At 49.6% G+C, this 25,663-nt stretch overlaps 2 protein-coding genes across 2 annotated transcripts in view; one reads left to right on the top strand and one right to left on the bottom strand.

The window, feature by feature from the left end:
* Positions 1 to 1,113: 1,113 nt before the first annotated feature.
* Positions 1,114 to 4,200, top strand: NINJ2 (ninjurin 2). The gene is made up of 4 exons (XM_035550908.2): positions 1,114 to 1,226; positions 1,932 to 2,163; positions 2,897 to 3,081; positions 3,967 to 4,200. The coding sequence occupies exons 2-3, from the start codon at positions 1,953 to 1,955 to the stop codon at positions 3,058 to 3,060; spliced, it is 375 nt and encodes a 124-aa protein (XP_035406801.1). The 5' UTR covers positions 1,114 to 1,226; positions 1,932 to 1,952; the 3' UTR covers positions 3,061 to 3,081; positions 3,967 to 4,200.
* A 2,377-nt stretch (positions 4,201 to 6,577) lies between these two features.
* Positions 6,578 to 25,663, bottom strand: part of B4GALNT3 (beta-1,4-N-acetyl-galactosaminyltransferase 3) — a 60,393-nt gene continuing 41,307 nt past the window's right edge. The window contains exons 4-20 of the mRNA XM_035550909.2: positions 25,038 to 25,133; positions 24,436 to 24,526; positions 23,482 to 23,582; positions 23,057 to 23,124; positions 22,424 to 22,502; positions 21,903 to 21,969; positions 20,002 to 20,145; positions 19,479 to 19,588; positions 18,459 to 18,559; positions 17,091 to 17,167; positions 15,628 to 16,627; positions 13,751 to 14,049; positions 13,363 to 13,516; positions 12,562 to 12,634; positions 11,941 to 12,094; positions 11,295 to 11,421; positions 6,578 to 10,494 (exon numbers count right to left, since the gene is read on the bottom strand). Coding sequence (XP_035406802.1) covers positions 10,386 to 10,494; positions 11,295 to 11,421; positions 11,941 to 12,094; positions 12,562 to 12,634; positions 13,363 to 13,516; positions 13,751 to 14,049; positions 15,628 to 16,627; positions 17,091 to 17,167; positions 18,459 to 18,559; positions 19,479 to 19,588; positions 20,002 to 20,145; positions 21,903 to 21,969; positions 22,424 to 22,502; positions 23,057 to 23,124; positions 23,482 to 23,582; positions 24,436 to 24,526; positions 25,038 to 25,133 — 2,850 coding nt within the window. The 3' untranslated portion in view covers positions 6,578 to 10,385. The remainder of the gene's footprint in view (positions 10,495 to 11,294; positions 11,422 to 11,940; positions 12,095 to 12,561; positions 12,635 to 13,362; positions 13,517 to 13,750; positions 14,050 to 15,627; positions 16,628 to 17,090; positions 17,168 to 18,458; positions 18,560 to 19,478; positions 19,589 to 20,001; positions 20,146 to 21,902; positions 21,970 to 22,423; positions 22,503 to 23,056; positions 23,125 to 23,481; positions 23,583 to 24,435; positions 24,527 to 25,037; positions 25,134 to 25,663) is intronic.

Genomic DNA, 25,663 nt, shown 5'->3' with positions numbered 1-25,663 from the left:
GCTGCTGAGCAGAAGGCAAACTTCAGAGATGAGAAGGAAAACACGCTAAAAGGGACCAAATCTCAAACCTGGCACTACTGGGTGTGAGTGTCACTCTGCTGTGACAGGCTCACGTGCTTTTAAGCCAGCTGAGAGCAGGTCATACCTAAATCTAGGATTTTAAGACACATTCCCATGGTCAGACCTTTTGCTGGCCTCCTTTCCCTAGACATGGTACCTCTTTTCTATTGCCCCAGACATCAGACAGTGCTGTTAAGAAGCCCTGAACAACCCCCCTCCCCCCCACTGCCTTAGAGTTTTTACAGGCTCCCCACTCTTCTACTTTTATCTCCTTCCAACATCCTTTACCTTCTGCTTTCCACAGCAAGAAATACAGGCTCTGCAAAAGAGCCTCTTAACCACATTTGCTTCAGGATTAGAAACCACAAGAATTAAATGCTTGAAACTATCAAAAAAGAAAAAAATCCCCAAAAGCACATTCCTACCCTCAAAGCTGGCCCCTTCATAAGTGACCACATTCATCAGTCATTCAAACAGGACACAGCCCTTCCTGCACATCTTTCCTCACACAAGGGCAATGTCTGGCACAGCCACAACCCCCCTCTGAAACCTGGTCCCTATTGCAATGACAAACACGCACAAGGCTCTCCCAGGTTTGCTTGCTCTGCTCAGCACAGGGACACACAAGGAAACCAGAGACAGCAGCATAGAGCACTATGCATCGTTTTTCTCTAGTGCTCTGCCTAGAGGAAAAGATTACATTTTGTGCTTTATCAGAGACAAATGGACCAAAGGAGCACTCACCACTTGACAAAGGCACAGCCCTACTTCTAGTACATGCCTGGAGACATCTCTTCTGCCACTCTCAACAAAAGAGGCCCCTCAGAACCACACCTGTCCCTTTTCTACAGATTTATAGGGTCGTCCATCAGACAGCGCTGAGGGCAAAGCTGCCAACCCTCACTAACAGCTGACAGGAGGCTGATTATCCAGAGCTGAAGCCTGTCTGCTATGTTGGCACAGTTTTCTTTCTTTTTGACAAAGATCATAGCTTGCTGCAGATATATTCAAACCTTTCGTTATTGTTGCCTTTTTTTTTTGTGTGTGTGTGTCAGCTGATGACACTGAGTGAGCTGAAAGCACTTGTCTCCTCCATCTCGTTGTCCTTTAATCATCTGGGGCAAGGCAGCTGACGGAGGAACTCACTTAAGGATGATAGAGAAAAGGTAGATGGCTAAAAGCAGCCAAATGACCTACACCTTGTAATTAGGTTAAAAGCAACCAGATGACCTACCCCTTGTAAATACCTGTTTCTCTCCACTGACAAAAACCATGCCTGAATGGTTGGTTCAGGTTAGGTGTGATGAATCCCACCCCTTGTCTCCAAGCATTTTGGTGCCTGACATTTTGAAGAAATAGTGCCTGTGGTTTCAGAAACGGACAAAAAAACATGGATTGTCACATATGCTCTAGTATTTTGTTTAAGCTAGTAGCCAGCAACAAGCGTTCACAGAAGATCCAAAGCCCAGCCACTGACAGCCCTTTGAACACCCGACTGAAAAAGAAGACCTCTCTTTAAGCCCCCTGAAGTTTGAGGCTTGTCTGTGCCCCGAAGGAAGAGAATTTAATATTGCTTGTAAAATCCCTGTCTCTGGGTAATCTACACTATTTTATCTCTGGACGAGCTTGTTTTCCACACAAATTCCCAGTGTTTTTCTAACCTTGCTGAGCTCTTGATCACTGCAAGTGTTTTGTGCCTATTAACACCACGAGATGACTGCAAGAGAAAGTTGGGTGCTCTCACCAGGTTTAAAGCATGAAGCTTTAACTCTTTCCCAGGCTTTCTAGATAAACCACATGGCAAGGCAGAATAGAGGGTCCTGTCGGCTTAGGAATTGTACCAGTTCATGTGGTTTCTCTTGCCTCCCCAGGGCACGAATCCTCACCTCCGGATGAGCGGCCCGATGAACATCAACCACTATGCGACGAAGAAGAGCGTGGCGGAGAGCATGCTGGATGTGGCGCTGTTCATGGCGAACGTGACACAGCTCAAAGCAGTGCTGGAGCAGGGGGCTTCCTTCCAGTACTACATCACCCTCATCGTGCTCATCAGCATCTCCCTCTTCTTCCAGGTGGTGATCGGGATTCTCCTCATCATCAGCGGTAAGGTGGCTGTCGAGATGTGTATGCCCTTGCATGGTGCTGCTGGCAAAGGGGTCGGAGGGAGAAGCCCCTTTCCCCAACCATTCATTCATTATCTCTTCATTATCCTCACCTTTAACCAATGCCACAGTTCTCCTACTGCCATATAGACAGTATATTAACACCAGTGTTTCAGGCAGGCTTGCCCAGTGCTCCATCTGACATGGGAGTTCCAGCATTTGAGTCTCAAACACATGCCCACTATTAAAAGTGAGCAGAACACCACCTTTTCCTGTATATCCTACATGCTTTCTTATATGGGATATGGGATCTGAGGCCACAGAAAGTCCTGAGGCCCAGCCACAGCAGGGTGTTTCCAGCCTTGTCCCCTGTGTCACCCAGCCTTACCTTGGCACGTCGCACAGCCATGCAGTGGGTGTCATATGGCACGTGCCTGGCCAGCATGCAGCAGTGACTCGGCTGCTTTGGGTTGGCCATTGTAGGGCCATGGCACCCACGTGGCAAAAAGAGATGCATGACATAAAAGGCAGATGGTTTTCCCCTGCTCTGTCCTCCTACCTTGTCATAGGGAAGGCTGTGCCCACTGTAAAGCTCCTGGGACTATTCCCACAGCAATGTGGCTGCTGTGTCCAGGGCCACCATGGACATTTGCCAGGCAGGGAAGGCTTGCAGGGGCTGGGGGACTTGGAGTCAAGACGCAAATCACGTTTTGTTTTTGCACTGAATCACACAGCTCGCCTGAACCTGAATGACGTAGCAAAGCAACCCCACCTGAATATACTCAACAATGCTGCCACAGCTCTCATCTTCATCACAGTCATCATCAACATCTTCATCACAGCCTTTGGGGTGCAGAAGACAGGCCTCTACCCTACCAGGAATTTTCGACCTTATTAAGTCAAGGGGCAATGGAGCCAGGTAAGAAAGGGGTGAGTCCCCATCGCTGCCAGCCCCTGGAGGGGCTCTCAGCCTCAGAAAGCATCATTGCAAGGTGGATAAGCAGAAGGCAATGCTGCACGGACACACAAAGCCTTTCCAGGGGCATGCTGTTGTCCTGCGGGCACCCAGGCTCATTGAACAATTTCCTTGTTCAATGGGAGAAGGAGGATTTCCTTGCTTGGTCTGTAAAGCAAGAACACCAAACATCCTGACTGATGGGGTTTCAGAAGACTGCGGATCTCGTGCTAGATACCGATAGCAGTTGTGATCCGGAGCTAAATTTGGGAAAGAAAACCGGGCTCATTCTGGGAGGTATCTGAAGATGCAGCATTATCTGAGTAGAAAAAAGAGAAGGTGCTTGGGAAGCAGTGGGGAAAGGGGCTCTTCACCCTGGCTGGTGTGGTTTGGTGGGGGCCATTTTAAGAAGCTAACTCTTATTTTCAGTAGAGAGCCTTGTGAATAAGAGTCCAACCAAACACTTGGGTTCAGAAGTCAGGTCAGATGAGGGAATGGCATCTTCTTAGGTCAAAAGTCCTTTAAGTCAAGAAGCAAAGTTCAAATCTCTTGCTCACTTGTGTAGACACAGGTTAGAAGGAATAAACTGGGGCAACAGCCAGCAAGAAGGCTTGATAGACACATGACACGATGAGGGAGGAAGCATTTCGGACTCACCGTGAAGGCCAAAATCCTCCATAAAACACCGCTGCCTTGGGGCCTAGCGGGGTGGGAGCGCTGAGGAGCTGCAGCCCCCACGCACAGCGGTGGCTGTGGCGCTGAATGACTCACTCCGTCCTGCCTGTACCCCTGCCTGTGTGGCATGGAGAGGCCTGCCCCGACCTTACAGCGTTTCTGTCTGTCCTGCAGGTCCTGAGCCATGTGCCTGGTGGTGGAAGATCTCCTCTGTATTTGCACCACTTCAGCAGGACCCCATCAATGAATGCAGAGAACTGGGTTAAACTTTCCAAACTTGTATGCGTTTCCTGTCATGGCAGCCCCTTGCTGTGATGCTCGTGCAGTTCTGCAGGGGTGACAACTTCCACCGCCATCTGAAACTAGAGCAAACTTTGCAGCGATTTCTAGAGAAAGCTGCAGAAACAGCAGCAGGTACACAATTTCAAAGCGTACTTCTGTAAATCTCATCTCTTATTTTAGCTGCCTGCTTCACGTATCCAGTATCGGCTCATTGTGTAGAGAAGACTGGACAATTTACTCTGTAGGATAAATAAAGATAAAATGTCCAGCTTTTTGGCTCAGGCATAATTTGCTATATTTAAAGCAGTGCTGTCTAATAGTTTACCTCCCAAATGTAGAAATGGATTTCTCAAACTAAAAAAAAAAAGGTTCTCATGGGAGGATAGGAAAGTGTGGGTATGTCAACATGGCTAAAAAGAGTTCAACTATTTTCCTAGTCATTTAAAAATAAAATTAAATGAGAAACAGTTATGAAAACAATCATACATTTCCAGTATTGGGAAAATAACAATGACAGAAAATAGATATCATGATCTGATGTCATTGCCAGGGACCCATCAGGAATGCTGTCTGAGCAGCCTGACAATAGGTAGGAGAAAAACATTATACTTAATGAGACATCCTAGGCTAATTGCCACGATGGGAAACGACAAATGAATAGTGTATTACTTTATAAATAAATCACCATAATTTAAGGTTTTATTACTAACATATATGTTTTTAAATATCTAATCTTCACATTAACAATATTGGGAACTCTCTTGTACTGCAACATTTTTCCTTACAAAATTTTGAATTACTGATTTTTTAGATTTTATTGAAAGAGTAAAAATGTTGGATCCTAAATTTTATAATTACATAATCATGCTAAAATGAATATTTTAGTAGCCTGGCATAAACCTGTTTAAATAATGATATGCTTTTCTGATTATTAAATGATTTTTTTCCTTCGTATGGCAGAATCAATCTGGCTATTTCATTTTGCATAATCTTACCACCACTGGGAAAGAAATGACATGGAAATTTCTATGTATTAGTCTTCAGGAGCTACTAGGAGTGACTGACATTTTAAAAAATATTATATGATATTTAAAGATATGGGCAGATTCCATTTATACTCCATATCTGAGTTCAAAGAACAAAATTTCTGTTTAGAGGTGGCTCTTCTTTTGCAGGGAGATCATGAGCAACCTTGCCAACAACAGCACCTGGGTAAGGCTGCGGGCAGCACCAGGTTGTGGCTGCAAATCACAGGGGCTATTTTGCAGCTGCAGGGCAGTTGCGTAGAAAGTGCAGGTGGCAAAGAACAATTATGTTATTTTCCAGAATTGTAATTAGCAAAGTTGAGCACTGTCCTGGGCTGTTCTGTGCATCAGGTAAAGACTCGCCCTCCACTTTGTCCCGGGGATGACAGGTCTGGGGTGGCAGGGAGTTTGCTGCCTGTCTTGGTCCTCAGTCGCTGCTGACACCAACAGCAAATGGGGGTGGATGTACCTGAGATGCCTCTGTTACCCTGCTCTCCTCCAGAGAGAGCCTTCACTGTAGAGGCAGAAATGCTAGATTCAGACAGTGGAAAACCATCAGCTAAGGGCTTGCAGCCACTGCTGGCCAGCTGGGTTGATGAAAGGGTAAAAAATGGTGCGCCCTGTCTGCAGATCCCAAATCCTGTGAGTCACTGCTTCACAGAGCAGGAGGCAAAGCAATTAGCATTGATGAGTGAATGCAACAAAAAGAAAGGTTCATCTGGGAAAGACGCAGCAAGGGGAAATTCATTACCAGACCTTTAACTTCAACATCACCATCTCAGAGAGCTGCCAAGTCAGGTACAGTGGTGAGCGAGGCTGGCCCGCGTGGAGAGGGATTCCCGATAGCTGGCAGAGGGGAGCAGACGACCGGCAGTGTGCTGGAACGCTTCTCCCGTCACCTTGAATTACCGTTTCCCATTTTAATGGGATCAGAGTCATTAGCAACCTTGGCTGCCTTTTTCCTTCTCTCTGTCTGACCCCCGTTTGTGCCAAGCTTTTTATACCCAAAGGAGGCAGAGCTGAAGTGAAGAGGGTATGAATTTTAATCCAAGTAAGCAGTTGCCATTAAAGAGCTGGCTGCCTATTGGCATAGGTGGTGCCAAGCACCCAGCTCGGGTCTGGACTCACCTGCAGCCTTCTGCAGGAATTGTCCCCTGCTTGCAGGAGAGACAACTTCATTCTCCGCATCATTGTCCACAGCATTGCTGCTTTGCTGGGGCAAGCGTTTGTCCCATGTTTCTGCCCTGCTCCACGGGCTAAGGAGACAAGACAGGAGAAAATCTGTTTTGTTACCATCCCCTTCTCTAGGGCACCCTGCCTCAAGGGGTCTACGAGAGGTCTTGCTCCTGGCCAACCTCGCTTGCAGCATCTCATTGCCTACAGCCTCAGCTATAAGAGGCCAGAGGAGCAACATCTGGTTCCTAACCTCTGCTGTGTGGTGATGTGGGTGTGCAAGAAACACGCAGACAGAACTGAGCTCTTGTAGGAAGACAATGTATTTATAAAATGTGGGGGAGAACCAGTACATCCCCCCAGTTCTAACAGAGAGGTGGCCCAGCGGTCGTCTTGAAGGCACAGAGCCACTTTAAGGCAGATAATTCCAAGGTACAGTCCAGATTTTTAACACAAGGCATTGGTATCTAAAAAGTGAACAACATCAGACATTTTTAGGCAATGAAAAGAGGCGAGATGTTCACACCAGGCAAACATTAAAGACAAAACAAGTCACATTACTGTTTTCACACAATGCATTTCTCAGTCCTTCTTGGTTTCCGTTGCTGAACCACAAAACAAACCTCAGGCCCAAACACACTGGGGAATGAAAGAGTTCTGATGGTGGAGCTGGCGCCTGTGGGCAGAGCCACCTTGCAGTGCAGCCCGCCCTCGGGAGCCCCATGTCCCCAGCCCAGCCACATCCTGCTGCAGGGAAAGCCTGTTCCTGCAGCGTGGCCCACCATTTCCCCAGCCGTCCCCAACTGGGGACCTACCGCAGCAGCTCCCTCCCTGCCTGTGCACCTGGTATGAAGGAAATGGTGTGCAACCCATTTCCTCCTGCCTCCAAGACAGGACGTGGCCAGGATGCACACGCAGGCCAGGAATGCAGGGTAAACTTCACCGCAAACTCAGGCACAGCTTCCTCACGATTCCCTGCGACAGGAACGAGGCTGACTCCTGGGGGAGGCCAGCTTCCCTGCCTTGGCGAAGCCAGGCTCCCGGTAGCACTGTGGGAGCTGTGCCGATCCCCAGGGTGAGCCCTCTGCAGCAGCAGAAGGGAGCCCACTCTTCATAACTCTGTTTAGAGGGGAGGAAAAAGCTGCAGGTTGTTTAGGAAGAGGGGCAGCAGCCTGGCACTGCTTGCCCAAGATTTTCTGCTGGCTGGCAAGCCAGCGAGCATGTAGCCCGTCCTCTGCTTGCAACCCTCAGCACTCTCTGAGCTTGTGGGCTGGAAGATGGCTTCTGGCCCCATGGGCTCTCTCCAAGCTCCTCCATGGGGGCTGCCAACTAGTACCAATTAGTATTAATTGTCTTTACCACCGCATTGCTCAAATACCAACGAAGAATGCCCATTGTGCTAAGAACAGAAGAACAGTCGTGATGGCAGTTTTTACAGTGGGGACACCAGCCCCTAGGAAACTGGACCGAACCCCAGTAAGTCCTTCCATGTCCACCAAGGAGTCCCTGTGAGGTAAGCAGCTCTGCTTGCTCCTGGTCTGGGTTACAGGCGTGCAGGATGGAGCAGTCACCTGGCCAGCTAAAGCGTGCGGACGAAATCCTGTAATTCCGCTGGCAGTGCTGGAGCAAGGGTTGCACCCTACTTTCTAATCCACTCTTTGCTGGTTATCCTCCCTGGTGAGGAAGAGGAGTTACTCATTATCATATGTATTATATATATTACCTTCCCTGCACCTGACATCAGGGTTACCACCAAATCCACCATCTCCCCATCTGCAAAACAGGCACAACACCGTTCTCTGCTTCACGGGGCCAAGCTGCTAACGCCTGGCTGCGTCCCTGCTGCTCGCCCCCTCTGCCAGCCTCTCCCCATGCCGCAGGAGCTGCCTGACAGAGCCAGCCCGGACAAGCTGCAAGCACAGCCTCAGCATCTGGAGAATATCTCACTTGCGTGCTCATGAGGTTGTGCCTGTGTCTGCGAGTGAAGCGCAGGCTCCGACACGAAAGCACGACCGACAATGCGTGTTCCAGGCAGAAACAGAGCTTATTGCAACACTACATCCCCGGGCTCTGGCCTCCTAAACTCACATAATGCATTTAAAAAAAAAAAAGTTGACAGTTGTCAGCCTCTTCGCCCTCCACCCAAGGGCAGCATTTTGTTCCTTACTGTCTCCATAGGAAGAGTACTTTCCCTCATTAAAAAGACTGCTCTGGCTTGGGCAGAAGGCTGAGGCTGTCTCTTTTGAGATATTCAGCATCTATATTCTGGCAAAGGCTCCATGGACTGAGAGACAGAGCAGTCTCTCGCATACTTCTCACCATAGCTGCACACTGAGGCTTCCTTAAATCGGGTTGACTCCATCAGTCCCAAAGCCCAGACCGAGGCAACCAGATGATTTGACAAGATTTACATCTCACGTGCCAGGACTTGCATGTTCAGTTTTCTACTGCAATAGTGGAACCTGATGGGCTCGCCAAGCACCACAGAATTAATAACAAATGAATACCAATTCCGAATTGGCATCCACTCCATCAGTCTGAACGCAAACAACTCTAGTACCGTGTCAGCATCGCTTGTATGCTGCATACCTCCACTGCTCACTTTTCAACAGCTCCCTGCAGAGCTGGGAGCCATCAGCAGCATCCTATGTCACACTCCCTGCTGAAGTGTGAGATCAGTAGCAGCCTTTTCAGCATTGTACAGGGACCTTAAAGCTGCAGTGCAGAGCGCTGACTGTGCTGCTGTGGATCTTTGGATTTCTGCAGTCTTGTAAAATGGTTTTAGGGGTAAAAATCTTGCCTTGCATTAGTGGAAGTTTTAGGGGCTGAGAATTCGCTCTAGTATCAGGCTGGCTCATCCCACAGCTCTTTTATTGTGCCAGCATGGGTCTGCCCATCGTTTTATTCACTCAACCCTCTTCTGCCCTCACTGTTCCTTGCACCCAGTGCAAGTGCCAAGGCCTGAGGCCACCTCCCCTATATCAGGCCAGAGCTCCCAGGGCTGTTCCAGAAGTGAAGCACCAACAGCTGTGCCAGTTCTTCCACCAATGCAAACAAGTCTGCTCTTTAGATAAAAGCCAAACTATGATAAGACCTCACTCTGAGGCCATAACTTATTAAATTAACCTTTAGATGCTGCATAAATGTACAGGATTTAGAGAGCAGAATAATCTGTCTCCTCTTTTTCTAACAAAATCACAATATCTCAATAAAATATTGCCACTTCTCCCTGCTAGGGTTTCCCTGATATTGTAAGGACAAACACGCATGTCTGTCAGATAAGGTTGCAAAATTCCTCCTGAGATGCCCTCCTAGCGTCTCTGTATAACCGTCCACTATCCTCAGGCAGTGGATCAATAATTCAGGGAGAGTTGAAACATCAACCCCTGCCACCTTGCTCAGCTGCAGGCAAATGTGTCTCTCATGGGAACTGTACTTGGGTCTCAATCCACAGCCCATAATTTACTGAATGAGCACGGTTTCTCATAATGATTGAAGTGAAAAGCACAGAGAAATGTCTAAGCACCAGCAGCCTAAAGTGCTTATCAACTCCTCCTCATCCAGATCTTTCTGGGGTCAGCACACGGGCATGTGGACACAATACAGTTCAGAGAACAGATTTTGGTCCCCTGTCCAAAAGTATGGATACCAGAGAGCTGGGGCAGGGGTTGAGAGGGAAGGAGAGGGGTTTTTTCCATTTTTTTTTCTTCCCTTTTTTCTTCAAGTATTGAAAGAAAAACTGCGTTCCTGTATATAAACCATTCTGGGCTTAGCCGAGATCTTTGTTTGCTTTGCACCACGCAAGACTCGACAGGAAATATGGCACCTCTCCCGCTGTGCCATCCACCAGACTGCACGGCAGGGAACACGACTACTTCACTGGGTGACAGCTTCCCCACACGGCTTCCCAGTGAGATGCGGATCCCATGTTTTGGATGCAGTGGCTCCCAAGAGAAGCTCCTCTAGCCTGACCGTCCCTTCTTCAGCTGGGCCGTCCCGTCGGAGGGCTCTGGGGGCAGAGGGAGAGTTTGTGCGCTTGGCTGTGTGCCTCGATAAAGTGCACGCCGGGGCGAGACGGTGGACGGTGCTGCCGGGCAGCTTTGGTGTTGAAGGCTACAATGTCTTCAGCTGGCGCCGGTTCCACATGCCCCGCTTCGAGTGGAACCAGTGGAAAAAGTTTCTCAGGGAGAGGCGCTCCACTTCCAGCCCAGCCTGCAAGATCCTGGCAGAAAGGAGAAGGGTAAATGTAGGGAAATCTTGATGACAATGATACCAGGGGGCTTAGGCACGGGACATCTCCTTTAAGCAGTCCTGTTGTCAACACACCACGACCAAGCTCAAGAGTCCAGGAGAGCTCAGGGTATCTCCTATCCACAATCAGGCATCTAATGACACTTGCTGAGTGTTTATAGACCCCTGAGAGCAGGACTGGTTGGGAACAGGCCAGCTGCATGTGCCAGGTGAGGGGGAAATCCCATCAATCCAAGATGGGATTCCTTAGGATGTTAGACTTTTCCTCAGTGAGCTGACAGAAAAGACATGAGAGGCCCCAAAACCTACAAACCCTGAGGCCTATGATTTGTACAGCACAGGCCCCACATCATAAACTTCTCAGAGACTGTAACCCTACCTCGTGATCCTAAAATGTCTCTCTGACAATTGTTCTTATGGGTGATTGCTATATGTAGTTTGGAAAGTTTGAGGGACCCAAACTGTGCACTGCACTGATTCAAGAAGACAAAGTCTCCATGATCACCAGTGCCCAATCTGCCCATGGCCAACCAGCAGTATGACTGGAAGACATCAGGAAACAGCTCCTCTCTTATCAGTGGCTGTATTTTGGGTACACTCACATACTGGTTTTGAGGTCAGGACTTCCTCAAAGACTCTCCCTCACTGCCCAAGCTGATGGTTGCATTCACCACCTCCATCTCCTCAGATCCCCACTCCCTGGTCATTGTTCTTCTGTAATCTAACATGTCTCCCCTCCTGAGCACAAGACTGATGACAATGAATACTTACCTGTCCAGGAGTTCCCAGTCTTCTCCTCCCCAGCGGTCCCGAAACTCTTTCGTGTTCATCCCTCCGATCTTGTCCAGGTCAGACTTGTATATGCCTAGAAGACCAAACCCATTCACCTCCCAGTAGCCTGAGGACAGCACAAAAGAGGCACAGGCATGTTGGTGCTTTGAACCATCAATGACTCAAGAGTAATTTGCTTTTGTGGGGGCTCAGGATGACCACCTCTGTCTAAGGGAAATCCTATGCCCAGATGATCTATGTCACTTTCCTCCCCCTGACTTGGGTTGCTTTTCCTCACCCCTGGGCTAGCAGCTGTCCTCAAGAGGGCTGGCTTCGCCCTCTAAGACAGAAATTGATGGAAAGGAGTAAAAGAGGGGCTTTGAGGTACTCAAATCCACTGAGAGCTCTAAGAGATGACCAGGAGAAATATCATATAAAGGACTCTTTTGGCTCTGGTCTCAAATGTCAAGTACCCAACACAGTTAAACACCATGCTCTGTCTGATGCACTCTCACCTGGTGGCGCTGGTGGTACCTTAAGCTCCAGACTGTGATAGCAACAGAGGACCAAGTCTAGAGGTTGCAGGCACCCTCCTCCTTTCCCCATTCCCCGAGGTCTAAGCACGAGGGGCTCTGCTCCCTCTTACCATCAGGCCACTGTGGGGACGTGCCACAGTGCAGCCTCATGACCATGGGTGCGAAGGCCATCTTGCCTTCCACGCAGTGCTTCCGGACCGAATCGATGATGCCGGCTGGGAAGTGGATGTGGAGGTCGCAGAGGAAAATGATGCTGTGCGGATCCTGGAACCAACCACGTCAGTTAGGAAATAATAGGGTGACTTTAAGTGAGGCTTTCTTGAGGGACAGGAAGACAGAGATATGGGAGTCAGCTGAAGAGGCACTCATTGCTAGATCAGAAACTGAAATCCTAGGGGCTGGCAGAACTGCCACTGGCTGGCTGTTCAACAGTAGTTATGAGATTTTACAACTATGATCTGGCAAAGCCAATATCATGAAGCTGCTACTGATGATTTCCCTCCTGTCTCGTGGTCTGAGCAGGTGGGCCAAGTACCTCATGGGCCCCAGGGACTGGTCTGCTCAGATGAAGGGGCGAGGTCCTCGCTCCAGAGAGACAGGAAACACACTATGTTTGATCTGTTCTGTTGGGCTATTCCCTAAAAACCAGCACGTTCGGTATGAAAGGCAAGAGGTAGTGCCGAACACGTACCAGAAACCCTCCTATCCACCTGACAGCTCCCCAGGCTTACCGTCACGAGGTCTATCCCTGCCTGCAGCCCAGCAGAACGTTCGAAATTCCCCGTCAGCTTCAAGTACCTATAGCTGGGGGTCAGACAGGAAAGAGAAGTTCAGCGTCCGCAGGTTCATAAGCACAGAAAGCACCCCTAGCAGCAGTACACCATGGGTGTCATGCTGAGGAGCTGTCCCTCACCCCTGTGCACCCTCAGGAGGAGGACAGCCTTTGTGCAAGCATGCAAGCTCAGCACTACCCCAGCTCCCAGTGTGCCCTGAGGGTCTTTCTCACGTATCCAGCAAGGATAGGGCAGTCCTTAGCAAAAGTCCTGCCAGCTCTATTTCTGTTGTACCTCTGGGACCCCCTAGCACTGGAAAGGGCCAACCAAGGCTGTTTCAGGTCAGAATACAATAAACATAGAGCTATTCCAGCAAGAGGAGTCCCTGGAAGTCTCCACGCTCATTTCTTACAGCTTTCTTGTCTTCTCTGGCTTCCCTCTCCCCCATCACTGTACAACTTGCTCTCTGTCCTCTCTTGCACACTTGAACAAAACCCTGGAGAAAAGAGATGTACCTGGATGGATGACTACAACAGGTATTGCCTTAGAGTTCTATAACACTATTATAGCAGCATACACGTAAGCACATTATAACAACAATATAGCATGTACACATGCAAGGATATCATCTTCCAGTTTCCAGCTGCAGGAGGCTGTGGACGATTGACCAGAGACAAAGATTGACAGAGATTTGCAGATGTGCTGCATTTGCAGGAATATACTTGTGAGTAGTTTTATGTGGCCAGCCAGCACTCTCACCTGTGCAAGCTAGACCTTTTCAGAGCCTTCTCTACATCCATGTCATCGCTGCTGTAATCCGTGATGATGACGTTGAAGTAAGGATCCTTAGTGACTCGGAACAGCTCTTCCATGTCAGAGATGAACTGCAGCACCCAACGTGCCTGGTTTTTCACTGGTTGTATTGCAAGAAGGGAAGAATCGAAGGAAAACTGATTTCAAAGATGGCATGGCTTTCAACAAGCAAGGCTTCTTGCCTCAAGCCCTACTAACATTGCAGGGATGCTGAAATAGGTCCAGGCTGAAAACTTGGACCAAAGAGACCAGAAATTGGTATGGGCTCTTTCCCAAGGTGTGACAGGGATTTTCTCTGAGCCTTTTAAGTCCCATGAGGGTAGGTTCCCCTTACCTGGCACCACGAAGTGAACCACGGCACGGTGGTTCCAGGAAAAGCCTTGGGGCCAGCACAGCTCTGGCTCTTTCACCACAGCCATCAGGTGCCGCCGGTGATCCCACGCCAGGTTCCTCATGTTTCTCTCTTCCTGCTCATCACCGCCAATGCCCTGCCAGCCCCGTGCAAAGATGTACTCGGAGAAGCGGACAAGACGCTCTCCCTGCTCCAGCAGCTCCAGCTCCAGCAGGTAGCGGCTTCCCCGCATGCGGTCCTGGCGTTTCTCCACATTCACAATCCGCTGCAGCTGGAACTGCCTGCAGGAGACACGGCCAGGATGAGCACGTCCCCTGTACACCAGCCCCTCTCCCATCTCCGCCTTGCTTGGCTCATTTGGCTCTGCCAGGCTCTTTCCTCCTGGGTTAGCACAACCCTTTTTGTCCCCAGCTTCCCCCCCTTCACTGCACCACTTCAGAAGTCCCATGGGAAGGCTTAGCACCTGTTTCCTAAATCCACAAGCATGTGGGATTAGACCCGGGATCCCGGCCAAGAGAAAATAGTTGGCAAAGGAAATGAAATAAAAGGTGACACAGAAAATAACAAACGTGTCTGAATGATTGTAGGGCTGGTAAATAGAGAGTGTATTCAACACCTCTTTCAAAGATCTTGGCACAGGAAGTATGGCTGGGTTGGTGAAATTGGCTGATGACAGCTTATCAGCCAATAACAAGGACTAAGACTGAGCAATCCTACAGTAAAAACTGGGATGAGCTGTAGGTCCAGAATGGCCAAAATGGAATGAAATGCCAAATCATGTCCTTTTAGATAATAACAAGAATTTCTGCTGTAAAATGGATGCTCGTCAGTTAAAAATGCTAAGAAAACCTTGAGAGTACCTATCATTTACACCATGACTGTGACTAACCTGGCTCTGAAAAAAACAAACACAATTGTAAGAGGTAGCATGAGGGCTACTTCCAGCAGGGATTAAGAACTAATAACTGCGTTCTATAAAAAATCCAGATTATTGGCCATTTATGGCCAGGCAAACTAACCCAAACTGAAACAAGCATGGAAAAGGATAGATAAGAAGATCGTGGAAATAGAGGCCAGCTCATCAGAAGGGCTGAGGAAAGCTGGACGCTTATAGAGGCTCATAGGAGATACGTTTGTCTGCTAGAAACGCAATCAAAATGATAAGTCTCAGCAAGAAGAACCTTATCAGGGCAATGTAAATACAGAATACCAGAGAAAGCTGATCTCTAGTGGGTCATCAGAGCAGTGAGAAGCTGGGACATCTTCCCAAATCAGTGCTAGGATCTAGAAATCTAACTACTTCTAAGATGGAGGTACATATGTTCAGATAAAGGGTAAGATACTTGGTTGTTTCTGAGGTCAGTGTACTGATCCACGATATCTAACTGCTCCCTTCTGGTTCTGTGCCCTAAATGGTGCTGGATTCACAAACTGAGGGGTGACGGGCATTAAACCACATTCATAAGGAGCCCCAGTCCTATTTCATATCAGCAGGGTTTCTTAACCTTCAGTTGGTAAAACGCTCCTATGCGCTCTCAGTGCTTACACTGTGCAAGGAGGAAGCCAGCAAAGGGTCAGTGATGCCAGCTGGACTGAAATCTTTCACATGTACGGCCACCAGCTTTTGGAGGGTGATATTCAGCCCCCAGACATGATCTGATGTCCAATAATTCTGATTTTTCAGCTCAAAGAGGTGTTTAAAGCCCAGTTTTTTACATAGAATCCTTGCCTTAAGTTTTATTTTCCAAATCTAGTTTATCTTCCGATTCATTCTAGCTGCTCACATCACAGGTATTCCCTGCGCAGCGTGGTACACAAGCTCCAGGACATTGTCCCTTGGCTTTCACACTGTGCCTTACCCTTTATTCCTTTGGTTGAGCTTCTTGAGGAAGACACGTGCGACTTCCAGGGCCTCCCTCTCTTTGAGCAGCAGGTTTCCTGACGTGTTGCACTTCAAGTCAATCCAGTCGGTGCGCAGCACATGGAAGTCCAGGTTGCTTGTGCTGAAGGTCTGCTCCCAGTTCACTGCTTGGTCAAACACTGGTACGTAATTGAAACCCTCCTCATCCTCCTCCTCTGGCTCCCCATCCACCTCTTCCTCTTCTGCTGCCCTCTCCACAGGCCCTGATTTGCCCTTTGCCAGAGATGCCACCTGTGCCCCTCTCTCACCCATGCCCTTGCCACCGGCCATCTTCTGCTCAGCCACGTAGGCCTCCACTTGGTTCAGCCATTGTGCCAGCCGTACCGGTTCCTTGCTGGGGCCAGCAGTGGCCACAGGGTGCCTGCCAGCTTCGCCTGGGCCTCCTCTCCTGGCTTGCATGGTGCCTGCAGGCTGCAGCCTGTCCTCTGCAGCGCTGAGGTCTCCTGGAGGTCTCAGCCCTTTGGGAATCCTGACCCCTGAGTCCTTGGTGTTGCTGAGAGGCTGCTCCCTTTGCGACCTGCTCCTAGAAGGTGGGTTAGGCTTTTTAGCAGGTGCTCTGCCCTGGACAACCCTGACATGCTGTGGAGGGCTCTTGGAGTTGTCTTTGATGCCAGCTTTTAAGTGGGATCTCTTCATCACTGGGTTCCTTTCTGGGCCAGCCCGGCTGAGGCTTTGGTTGGCAGGGGCCAGTGGTGTTGTCTTGACATCAGACCTTTTCATCCCTCTCCTCTGAGGTGCCTCTCCTGTGTCACCCACTGAGAGGAGCCGCCGACGCTCCCGGAGGGAATAGTCTTCATAGACATGGTCGCTGCCCACCACGCTGCTGGGTGTGGTGCCTGTCGGCTCTGCTTGCCACGTGCCAGGGGGTGCTGGGGGGCCAGTGCTCTCCGCATCCTGCTCCCCATACTGCAGGTCGTCCAGGTTCCCCTCCTGGAAGCCTGCAGGAGTAATCGCAGTTACACCTCTGGCATCCTCCTTCCGCTTCCCAACCCCACACCCAGCGGTGTTGCCGAAGGCGGGGGAGATGTCTGGCTTAGCCTTCAGCTAAAGGTCTGGCCACAGCTTTGCAGGGCAGGTGTAAGCACAGGCTGCCACACTGCACGTTTGTCTCTCTTGTTTCTGCCCACATTTTTGCTGGAATTGTTCCTCAGCTATACTGCAGGCCTGAGAGCTAGTCACCATGTTGTCCTCTAGAGCCCACTGCTTGGTGACCTCCCAGTCTGCCCTTAAGAGAAGTGAATGTGACAACAAAAATCTCCTCCTACCCACAGCGCTCTACCAGGGAAGGGGTGTGACTTCTTTGGCATGGAAAATCAACAGCTTCCTTCAGCTGGAGGATCACACACACGGAGCGACAGATAAAAGGATCCTCCTGGCTTTGACGCTAGGGCCGGCCCCTACCTGGCTGCTCTGTCTTTTCTCCAGAGTCCAGGCTCTTCTCTAGCCGGTCCATTTTCATGTACTTGTAGAATCCAAATCTGCAAAGGAAAGGACAAAACACCAGTCTGATCAAAGTTATTTTGCCCTCTCCAAATAAATTCTAGCCACTGCTACAGAGGAGATGGCCAATTACTCTGATCACATCTACCCATCATCTCTAGACTCTCCTTTTGCAGCAAGTCATAGGCTATTATCATCACCATCTTTCAGATCTTGAGGCAATCAGATCTTACTCTGTATTGTCAAAGAAATCAGCCTTCCTTGATCATCGTCCCAGTTTTTAAGATATTTTCTTGAGTGCTGCTCCATGTGCACAGGAGGAAATTCCAACATAAGTACACTGAAACACTGCTTTAGCCTCCCTTAAATTGCTCCTTAAAGCTCACTTACAATGTAGTACTCACAAGCCTAAGTCATTGTGCTGCAAAAGTGGCTCAGGCAGGTAACTGCAATGATCTCCCTCTCTCTTTTCTCATACCACTGTCTTTGTGCTGTCCCATCATGTGCCTGTGCTTTAAGCTTTTGGGAGGGGTTTACCTCCTTCGATTGTTTCCATATGTGCTTGATGCCAAGCAAGATGGGCCCATGCTTCCCAAATGCTGTTATAATACAAATGGTTTGTCAAAGCAAAAAATTTGGGTGGCACCTTCCAGCCCACAGCAGCCACCTTCTCCATTCTCCACAATAGACCCCAGTTTCCTCCCAAACCTACAATACAATCTATCTTCCCAGCCCACAAAACAGACCTGTGGGAAGGAAGATGATCCTGAGCACAAGGAGGCCTCCACCAGCTGTCTTGCTGGAAAAGCAACTCTTTATTCTACCGACAATTCCTCCTGAAAGCAGGGGAATCCTCACACAAGGTATTTCCCTGTGGCTGGGGAACATGTGAGTGGTGGTTCCCTCACAGAGCCATCACTGGAGCTGCACCTTGGTGAGGATGAGCTCCATGCTTCTATCCCTCCAGAGCATGGTTTGGCTTCAACACAAACAGTGACAGCCATCAGGAGGCTCCAGCTGCTGGCATGCAAAGTTTGCTGGCAAATACATTCCCTGATGTATTGGAACAAATATGCTCTGACCCAGCTTCCTGGTTAATAGAGCAAGAAAAGGAGCAGCCGTTTCCCTTTGAGACCTAAACATAATTTCACTTAAAGGAAGCACTGGCCATCCAAAGAAACTATAAGTGCTTTAATGTTTTGCAGGATTTCAGTGATCTTCAAGTTGAGTTCTAAAGAGCTGAATATGGAATTCCACCTTAATTCTAGCCTTCAAACTGTCTCCTCCCTTCCTGCTAGGAAATGCTGCCTCCCCTTTGCAGCATCCTACCTTTCCAAGTAATACGGGTTTTCCTGATAGAAGCATTTGTTGTCTTTCTCCATATGGCTCAGGCGGCTGTAATCATTTGGGTAAACAAAGGATAAATGAACCTGAGAAGAAGGGAAGAAAGATAAAGCAAAACCCCCGTCAATGCCAGATATCATTCATAAGATGACCCAGACAAGGTTGCAAGGTGCCCAGCCCTTTTGAGAGGGAGCAGGCACTGCTCACTGTTTGCCTCTCAAAGGCACCCAGTAGCAGGCTGTGAGAAGGGGTGATGGAAAAGGAAAACAGCAGGAAGAGTGCTGGGATGTGTGCATGGGTGTGCCGTTTTCTCTCTCAGCATCTGCATGTTCATCTCTGCATCTGTGTGTTGAAGTCCTGTAACACAGCAAGAACTAGCTAGGACAGTCCTACTGAGGAGATGCAAGGGAACACAGGAGCCCAGAAAGTGTGTGGGGACACCTCCAGGCAAGGCTGAGGAAGCCATGGATGCAAGTCCCACAGGGAGCATAGGCTTCAACTGGCATCCAGGAAGGATGAACCACACTGGTGACCTGTCCCCAGCCCAGCTGGCTCCACCAGAGCTCCATCAGAGTCTGCTCTGCTATGAAGGGGATTAATCCCCATTGTGCTGCATGCCCCACGGATCTGAGCCCCAGCTCTTTTCCAGTTTGAAACCTGTCAGGGGACTTGGTCCATGCACACCACAGTTCACCCCAAAGAGTGTAAAATCCTCAGCCATTATGAGCCTCCATGTGAAGGCAAGCTCAGTGCTTTGGCTTGAGGTCTGAACGGCTCTGTAGGACACACACACTTGTACCCCAGTGAGACCAGTGAGCAGCACGTAGCACCCATCTCCCTTCTCTTGCCATTGCCCTCTGGCACATACTGGGATGCTGCAGACCTGAACAGCAGATGGTCAAATCTGCCCAGGAGCTTCGGATGGGTGGCCCATGATTAATAGGGTCTCTCTCCTTCCTTTTTGCATCCCCTTGGGCAAATACCAGCTCAAAGAATAAAACTTACAAACTGGAGGCCCTGGTAGCGCTGCAGAGGAAACCCATTCACCAGGTAGCTGGGCTTGTACGGGCAGTCTGGCAGGGCTCGGCGCAGGCGAGACTTGCTGAGCAGAGGCACTGAGATGAAGAAACAGGTTGGCAAGCGTTGCTGGAGGAACCCTGCTACAACTGATGCATGAGCCTAGATATTTCTGGGCCTGCTTTCTATTTACCCATGTGAAATGCTATCAGATACATAAAGCGAACCAGCTAGTACAGTTCATCTATTCACACTGCTCTACAGCACTTACACTGAAATATGCTTGTCGACATTGTGTGAGCCGGACTCTTAAAAAAAGAGGAGATGGGTTTACTCTGTGCTTTGTCTCCTACAATGGAGGATGTTGCATGCTCCCCCTCTCTTCTGCGCTGGGGAGAAAAAGGGGTGGCCTTTGACAGCCACAGCTTGGGAGGACAGCCTTTGTCAGCTGTTCTCCTGCACGTGCTGGGGCAGGCTGCAGCTCCCTCCTCAACCCCTCTGCAAGCCTTACCTTTGTAAAGAGTGTCCCGGGGGTCAGGCTTCAACATGTCAGCGGGGTGTGCCTTGCCGCCTGCGCTGTCGGCAGGCCGGCTCGTGTGGCTGGCCAGCGTCTGCGGGATGTGCCCGACCTCATCCATCTTTAACAGCGTCTCGTCTAGAAACCAGAGAGAGAGAACGGAAGGGGGAGGAAGGGCTAACTCATCCCCTGTCTCCAACAGCATCCTTCCCCAGCGTCAGCCCTTTCCCAGTGGTATTGCACCACAGCAATGCCCAAACGGCGCTGACCGGGAGCTTCATCGCTCCTTGTGGGAGGGAAAGGCTTTGACTGGGAAAGCTGGAAGTGCAGAAGCTGTGGGGTGGGAACACAGCTATCCACTGACAGCAAATAAACACAGTGAAGTGAGAGGACATGCCAGCAGCGGTGTGCTGCAGGCACCCCAGGCTGACAGGAATTACTGGACACATCTGAATTACTGGCATTGAATTCCGTTTAAAAGCAGACAAAAAAGTTGAATGGGAGGAGAAACCTGAGAAAAGGGAAGCTTCTCCTCTGCTGGAAAAGGAGCTAGACCCTGGGGTAAGGCCTTCAGTGGCCGAGGAGGCTGGTGCTCCAGCAGGGGAATGGATGCCCACAGTAAGCCAGGAGCAATGGGAAGCTTAAACTCAGGACTGGGCATTGGTTATGTTTTTTCTTGAGTGCTGCTGCCAAAGGATTACATATCTCCTCTGATCTGGCTCTGAAATGAGCAGAACTGAATAAATATCTTAGAAGGAAAGACAACATGCTGCCAAGGGCACTGGGGTTACTGTCAGCAACTTTTGGGTAGAGAACAACACAGGAACCCCAGATAATGTGTGATACAGCCAAAGTCTGGGGTGGAAGAGGGAGACACTGTATGGGCAGAAGGTACCAGATAAAGATAAGACTGAGACTGGAGCACTGTGCCAGCCATGAAAGGATCTTGTGGGCTGTGAGCCACCTCTTCTACAGGGAATTAATAAGCAGAAAAGAACAGAAGAAAAAAGAAAGGGGACAGAAGACATGACTGAAGACCTAGTCCTTGCCAAATGGTAGGTTACAAAAATGCAGCAGCAGGCTGTAATCTAAGACACTGCAAACAGATGTCTGGATTACATCAGGGAGTCTCCCATAGGCAAAAGTGTTAGCATAGGAAAAAAAACACCACCACAGAAATGTTGGAAGGCAACAGTGGTAGATATGGAAAGGGGGAATGTTGGCAGGGGAAAGTGATGCTGACAAAGCTAGATAAGGGAAGGCAGGACTGAGGAGCTCCTTAACTGATAAAGGCATCACTTGATGTGCTAAAAAGGGTTTTTAAAACAGGAGGGACTGGGCTGATGTTCTTGCTGCAATCCAGCAGAAACTTGAAAAGACCTGAAGGGGGCACAGAAAAAAGCTGCAACGTCTGATACCACTAGACGTATCCCATTGTGTCCCAGATCCTCAGTGAAATCTGCTGAAAGTGCACCAGCAGCCCCCTCACCCTAGCCACGTCCAGCTAGCTGCCAGAGCAACCCCATCGCTCCCATGTTGTGGGCTCCATGTTCTCCTAGCTCTCTGCACAACAGGCAGGCAACCTCCACCCTGTGATACCCTCTATCACACCTCAGTTTCCTTCACCCTTGCAGACTCTCTTCTCTTTCCTTCCTTCCTGACTCTAGATTTCTCTAAAATAATGTTCCAATCCTTCTTCCAATTCTCCTGTATTTAATAACGAGTCACATGCTCATGTCCAGAGTTCTCTCTCCTGACTTGTCTCCACTTCTTTCTTGTAGTGATCTATATACATGGTATTTGGCTGGCTAGACTGTGATTCACAGTGAAACACTGATGATAAGTTTTGGAAGAATGGGGAGGTGCTCAAGGCGACCTGTGGTGAAGATACTTACTAGCAAAAAGGGAGAGGTATTGGGAGTCAATGACTTTGAACTTCACATCTGGGTCATTCAGTCTCCACTGGAACAGAGAAACACATTGAAACAAGGTGTTTATACATTTAGCCAAGCCTAGACAAAAGGAATAAGCATGAGTTTTGTTTTGTTTTGTTTTTCCACCAGATGGGCTCACAGCTTTCTCCTTCTTACTATGACAACCTACCCAACAGCAAAAGACTGGCAATGAGCTGAGATCCCCCAGGACTCGTTCAAAGCAGGAAAGGACAAAAAGTTGCAATAGAGACCAGAGAGAGAGCAAAACCATCCCAAACAAACAGAGAAAATGGTCCTGACACAGCCACGATTATCCCACATAGAAGTAGGTAAGGACTCTGGAACGGATTAAATACATCTCCCACAAAGAGGAGCTGGGGCCTGAGAAGGAAGGAAATCATTACAAACTTTATTCCCAAGCTCTGAGGGGACGAATACACCATTGCCATTTGCATACAGCATGGCTGTTTTCATAGACTCACTGCTACTTCCACATGGTCTGTTCCTTTGTCATCCTGCTTGTGCAGCACCTCAAAGTAGTACCTGCCCGCAGCTGACAACCTGTGAAGAACAACATGTCTGTCACCAACAGCATTAAGGAACATTTCTTAGCTTGTCAGCAGACAATGAGCGGAGAGCAACCGCGCCCACGAAGCAATCTAATTCTCAGGGTGAGCAGCGATAGGGCTGCCAAGAAAATCCAGATGCCGACAGCTAGATAGGTAACTTCCCTTGTGCACCTGGAGGACTTCAGACCCTTCTCAGGTAACTCTGAATAACTCCCTTTCTGTCTCATCTGCTGGGTTTTGGCTTCTGGGAAACCTGGCCAGTTCCAAGGCAGGAAGCTTAGGGTACAGTTCATAAAAAGAAGTCTGAATTTGCTGATGGCTGCTACCTCTAGGGAAGAAAAGTTCCGTGTTGCCTTTCTGCAGTGAATCAGCAAAGCAACTGGCACTGGTATGGAAGTGTCACTTCAGCTTTGGTGATATCCCAGAGCATTTCCTTTCTCCACATTGCTAAATTCTTCAGAACAAGTCTGTGTTGTTTTCCCCTTTCCTTGTGATTTCCTGGCCATGTGCAAAGGTAGCTGGGAGTGAGGGACTCTGCTCACTCACCTCACCACCTTTGACTGCTGGCTCCGAAATTTTCCAAACTCCCCTGGTGCTGTCCACTCCTTCCCTGTCTGTGAAGAGACAGAAAACGCTGTAATTAAGAGGAATTTCTTCCCTGGTTACTGTGATGGAGCAATGAATAGGGAAAATTGAGCTGCTCCTCCTGGTAAATAGTCTGTGAGATCCACAACCTGTGAACAGATTTAAGGTCTGTAATCATGAACCTGGGGCTGCCAGCTGCAGTGCCAACATGTAACTGGCTTAGGTTACGTCGCCACCTATTTGTCTGGCAACTGTGGCAGTGGTTCCTGTAGCAGGGCAGGAAAAGAAATTTGGCTAGTTCAAGGTAGCATGTAAGACAGGAAGGCATCCATCCCCACAGAAACATTCAAGCCTTTATGGAAGAAGCCATGCAGCGTGCACTGTACCTTGCCTACGCTGGCCAGCAGCTGGAGACCAGAGGTCTTTTCATCTGGACTCAACCAGAACTCAGCGTTGTCATCCGCAGCAATGGCAAACTGAAACTCCCCTGTCAAGAGACAGAGGGAGTAAGCAGGGCTCTGGGGTAAGGGCTTGTACACAGAATGGAATATGCTCCTCTAAAATGCTCTCTTTACCCTTTTTTTTCTGGTGATACCAGACTTAGCCTTTGGACATTAACCTCTCCTCTTTTGACCTTTCTGAATTCTCTAGCTCTGCTGTGATTAAAAACCAAACATCACTTACAGGTGCAGCTGGTTCCCTGTCCCTCCTGCATTGGCTTCACCTGACACCTACCCTGGAAAGCTAAGAAGTCTATGCAAGGTCACCCTTGTTTTTGTTCCCAGAGCAAATGTTTTGTGTGAAAAGCCACGTCTGAATGGAGGAACGTGCACGTGGAGCCATGAAGGGAGACAGAGATGTTTGTGTCTGGCTGTGCTGGCCAGGCTACAGGGATGGCAGTCGAGGGCCATAGGACCAGGAGAAAGGGGCGAGTGTTAGCGTGCTGCTCTGGGCAGAAGCACGTAGCTGGGTGACACAGATGTCAGATGGTGTCAGACAGTACTCATGCACCCGGGGAGCAGTAGTAACATGAACAATGTCACGTACAGTCCTGTGCATGTGAGGGAGGGAAGAAAAGCTTACAGGCCACTCGCGCCTACGTACACGTCATGGGGCTGTGCATTCACAACAGCATTGTTTTTTATCTATCACTTCCAATCTGTTTTCTTATGTGCTACTCCTTTCCACCCTACAATGGAGGCAGACGTGCTTCATCCACGCCAGGGCCACAGCCAGCTGGGCTGCCTACGTGAGGGGCCTCACACTCAGTGGGTGAGGGCACCCCTGCGCAGCACCAAGAAGGGACACGAGCAGCAGCACAGCAACCTCAGGGCCCTCACCATCAGTGAAAGGATGCAGGTAGCCAAATATCCGGAGACCGTAGTTGGTCCATTTTGGGGACACTGCCAGTTTCTTCACTGTAGTTCGCGTCTGAAATGGAAGGTGAAAAAAAAATAATTAGATGTGATAGGAACAAGAGGGGAGTGAAATGGTGGGGGACAAAAAATGTGCAATAGGTGGGTGGAGGGAAGTATGAGGTTTCTTTTGGAAGGAGGAAGGGGGATGGTGTGTGATGGATGCAATGGGAAAGAGCAGGTGAGATGAGAGTGGAACTGGTGCTGCTCAGGAGAGGGAAGAGCTGCATGGGGGATGCCACAGAGATGCTGGCAATGGGACCTGGCATTCATCAGCCACTTGGAGGGAGAGCACCGAATGCAGGGCTCTTCCATGCTGTGTCCAAGGTCTGGCAGGCCAGTAGGGGCAAAACGAGCCTCCTTCCCAAGGGTCGCTGAACCCCTGTGAAAGCTTCTTGCTTCCCCAGGAGTGGTAAGAAAGAAGGTGATGGAGAGGGACTGGGACAAGACGCAAAGGGAGCGAGGGTGATCGAGATAGGAAGCAGAGCTGGGAACCGTTGGACAGAGGCTGCTGGGGTCTTACTCACGTGGGGGTAGAGGGGGAAGTGGAGGTTCTTCCTGAGCTGCTCGGTGGAACTGCCGCACCAGTCCTCGAACACGTGCAGATTGGCCTGGCCCTGGAACTGGGGGGCAGAAGCAGGGCACCACGAATTGCTGTGTCCTCATCCCCCTGCATCCCCCCCACCTCCCTCCCCTGCCCTGCCGACCTCAGCCCCTGCCCCAGCACTGGAAAGCTTGTGAGAGAGAAGAAAGATGCTGCTGCTCCTGCTGTGTCTAAGCACCTGCGGGTTTGGGGCCAGGCCAGGTGACAGTCTGAACAGCTCCAGGGAGCTGCGACGACGCTAGGGAGCACTCAGTTAAATGGCTGGGGCTCACTTCATTTGGAGCCATCACAGAGGTGTTAAAGCAGAGACCAGTGCTATGAGGTCTGGGATATGTTGTGGCGTGGCAGCAGCCATAATGATCCAAGCAGGGAGACTCTAGGGTCTTACATCCTCCACGAAGGTATTCTGGGCTCCCCCACCATTTCAGGGCTGTTTTCCTGACCCATGGAAGAGCGGACACCCTCAGGAGGGGAGATGGCAGATCTCCTCGAAGTCTGTCTGTGAGGTGAAGCTCAGGGAGGACAGTGGGGAAAAGCAACTGCTCTGGC

Source organism: Cygnus atratus, chromosome 1 (genome assembly GCF_013377495.2).
Source record: "Cygnus atratus isolate AKBS03 ecotype Queensland, Australia chromosome 1, CAtr_DNAZoo_HiC_assembly, whole genome shotgun sequence".
In the NCBI taxonomy this organism is placed as follows: Eukaryota; Metazoa; Chordata; class Aves; order Anseriformes; family Anatidae; genus Cygnus; species Cygnus atratus.
The sequence above is the reverse complement of the archived record's forward strand: the minus strand, read 5'-3'. Positions and strand labels throughout refer to the sequence as shown.